The sequence below is a fragment of the Corylus avellana genome, chromosome ca1 (genome assembly GCF_901000735.1).
Source record: "Corylus avellana chromosome ca1, CavTom2PMs-1.0".
NCBI lineage: Eukaryota > Viridiplantae > Streptophyta > Magnoliopsida > Fagales > Betulaceae > Corylus > Corylus avellana.
Window position 1 is genome coordinate 34,824,195 of NC_081541.1, and position 1,693 is coordinate 34,825,887.

At 45.2% G+C, this 1,693-nt stretch overlaps 1 protein-coding gene across 1 annotated transcript; it reads left to right on the top strand.

The window, feature by feature from the left end:
• The first annotated feature begins 280 nt into the window (after positions 1–280).
• Positions 281–1,369, top strand: LOC132167174 (glycine-rich RNA-binding protein-like). The gene is made up of 2 exons (XM_059578078.1): positions 281–479; positions 743–1,369. The coding sequence occupies exons 1-2, from the start codon at positions 369–371 to the stop codon at positions 1,154–1,156; spliced, it is 525 nt and encodes a 174-aa protein (XP_059434061.1). The 5' UTR covers positions 281–368; the 3' UTR covers positions 1,157–1,369.
• The last annotated feature ends 324 nt before the right edge of the window (positions 1,370–1,693 follow it).

The following is a 1,693-nucleotide window of genomic DNA, read 5'->3' on the forward strand; positions in this document are numbered from 1 at the left end:
CATAGGTAATTAGTGTATTATCTTTTAAATTACTATTATAAGTAAAACTTAAAAAGGAAGGGTTTATTATATGCTGGCAGGGTTTGACTAATGCAAGAATAGGCAACACCTTATCCGGAGTATCCTATTTACAACTCACAAAGACAGACTAGTATCTGTAACCAAACAGACCACCACAATCACCGCTCGTTCCGCTCTGAAGTTAACCCGAGTTAGCAACGAAGGTGCACCGCAAACTAACCCTGGTTACACCTCTCAGATCTATATAATCATGCTTGAGGCTCCTTCATTACTCGCACTTTCCTGAGAGATCCCTCTCAATTTCCTATTTTCCCTTCCTATCCCTTTTCTAGGTTTTACTCTCAGCTATGTCTGCCGAAGTTGAATACAGATGCTTTGTCGGCGGGCTCGCCTGGGCCACCGATGACGAGGCCCTGCAGCGAGCCTTTTCTCCCTATGGCGATATCCTTGAATCGAAGGTCCGTTTGTCGTCGCAGAGAGCTCGGATCTGACTCGATTCGGCTTTGCGATGCGAAATCTGTTCTGATCTGATCTGCTCTGTTTGTGTTACTTGATTCTCTCTGTGTTACTATATGAAACTGATTCTTTTATTACTCTCTCACACAAATCGGTACGTTCATCTTCCGCTTTGTTACAAAAGGGCGAAGATCGATCGGTTCTGTATTTTTTTTTTTCTCTTTTCACTGTGGTTCTGATTAGATCTGGTTGTTTTGTTTCTCAGATTATCAACGACCGCGAGACCGGTAGGTCCAGAGGCTTCGGATTCGTGACCTTCGGCAACGAGAAGGCGATGAGGGATGCGATCGAAGGTATGAACGGTCAGAACCTCGACGGTCGTAACATTACCGTCAACGAAGCCCAATCCCGTGGAAACGGAGGAGGTGGCGGCGGCGGCGGTTATGGCGGTAGCCGTAGCGGTGGTGGTTACGGAGGCGGTGGACGCCGTGAAGGAGGTGGTGGTTATAGCCGAGGCGGTGGTGGAGGTGGTTACGGTGGTGGTGGTGGCGGCTACGGTGGTGGCGGTAGCGGCGGAGGCGGTTATGGTGGTAGCCGTGACCGTGGATACGGTGACAGCGGTGGTTCGAGGTATTCTTCCAGGGGTGGCGGCGGCAGTGAAGGCAGCTGGAGGAGCTGAATGATTTGCTTAGCGTTTATTTAGGCTTTTGATGATTTGTGTTCTCGTTGATTTGAGTGTTGGTGCTCTGGCTCGTTCTGGTTCTCTATGTTATGGCTTTCAGTTTGGTGCTCTCTTTTTTGACCGATGGTTCCCGTGTTCCGAGGTTATGTTACCCAAAAATGTGAAAGAAAATTACTTTAATGAAATGAAGTATATATGTTCTTTCGAATACCTTGTTATCTGATTTATTTCTTGTCGACTTTGCAAAACAGTGCCTCTGAATCTAAAGTACGCAACTAATCCAATCTAGGGCTGTAATATTTGTCACAATAATTTGAAAGAATTACGAATTAAATTGGTTAGATCTTTAGATTGATTTAAATGTCGAATTCGACATTGAAGAACATAGTCTACCACCTAATGATTTGTTATTGTATATGATTTCTTTTTTCGTAGAAGATTGGGTTCTGATTCTTCACCAAAAAAAAAGGTAGTAGAGAAATCTCGCCACTACGAATTCGTCGACTTTTGTGATTCCAGTCGTCGGCGTGGGAT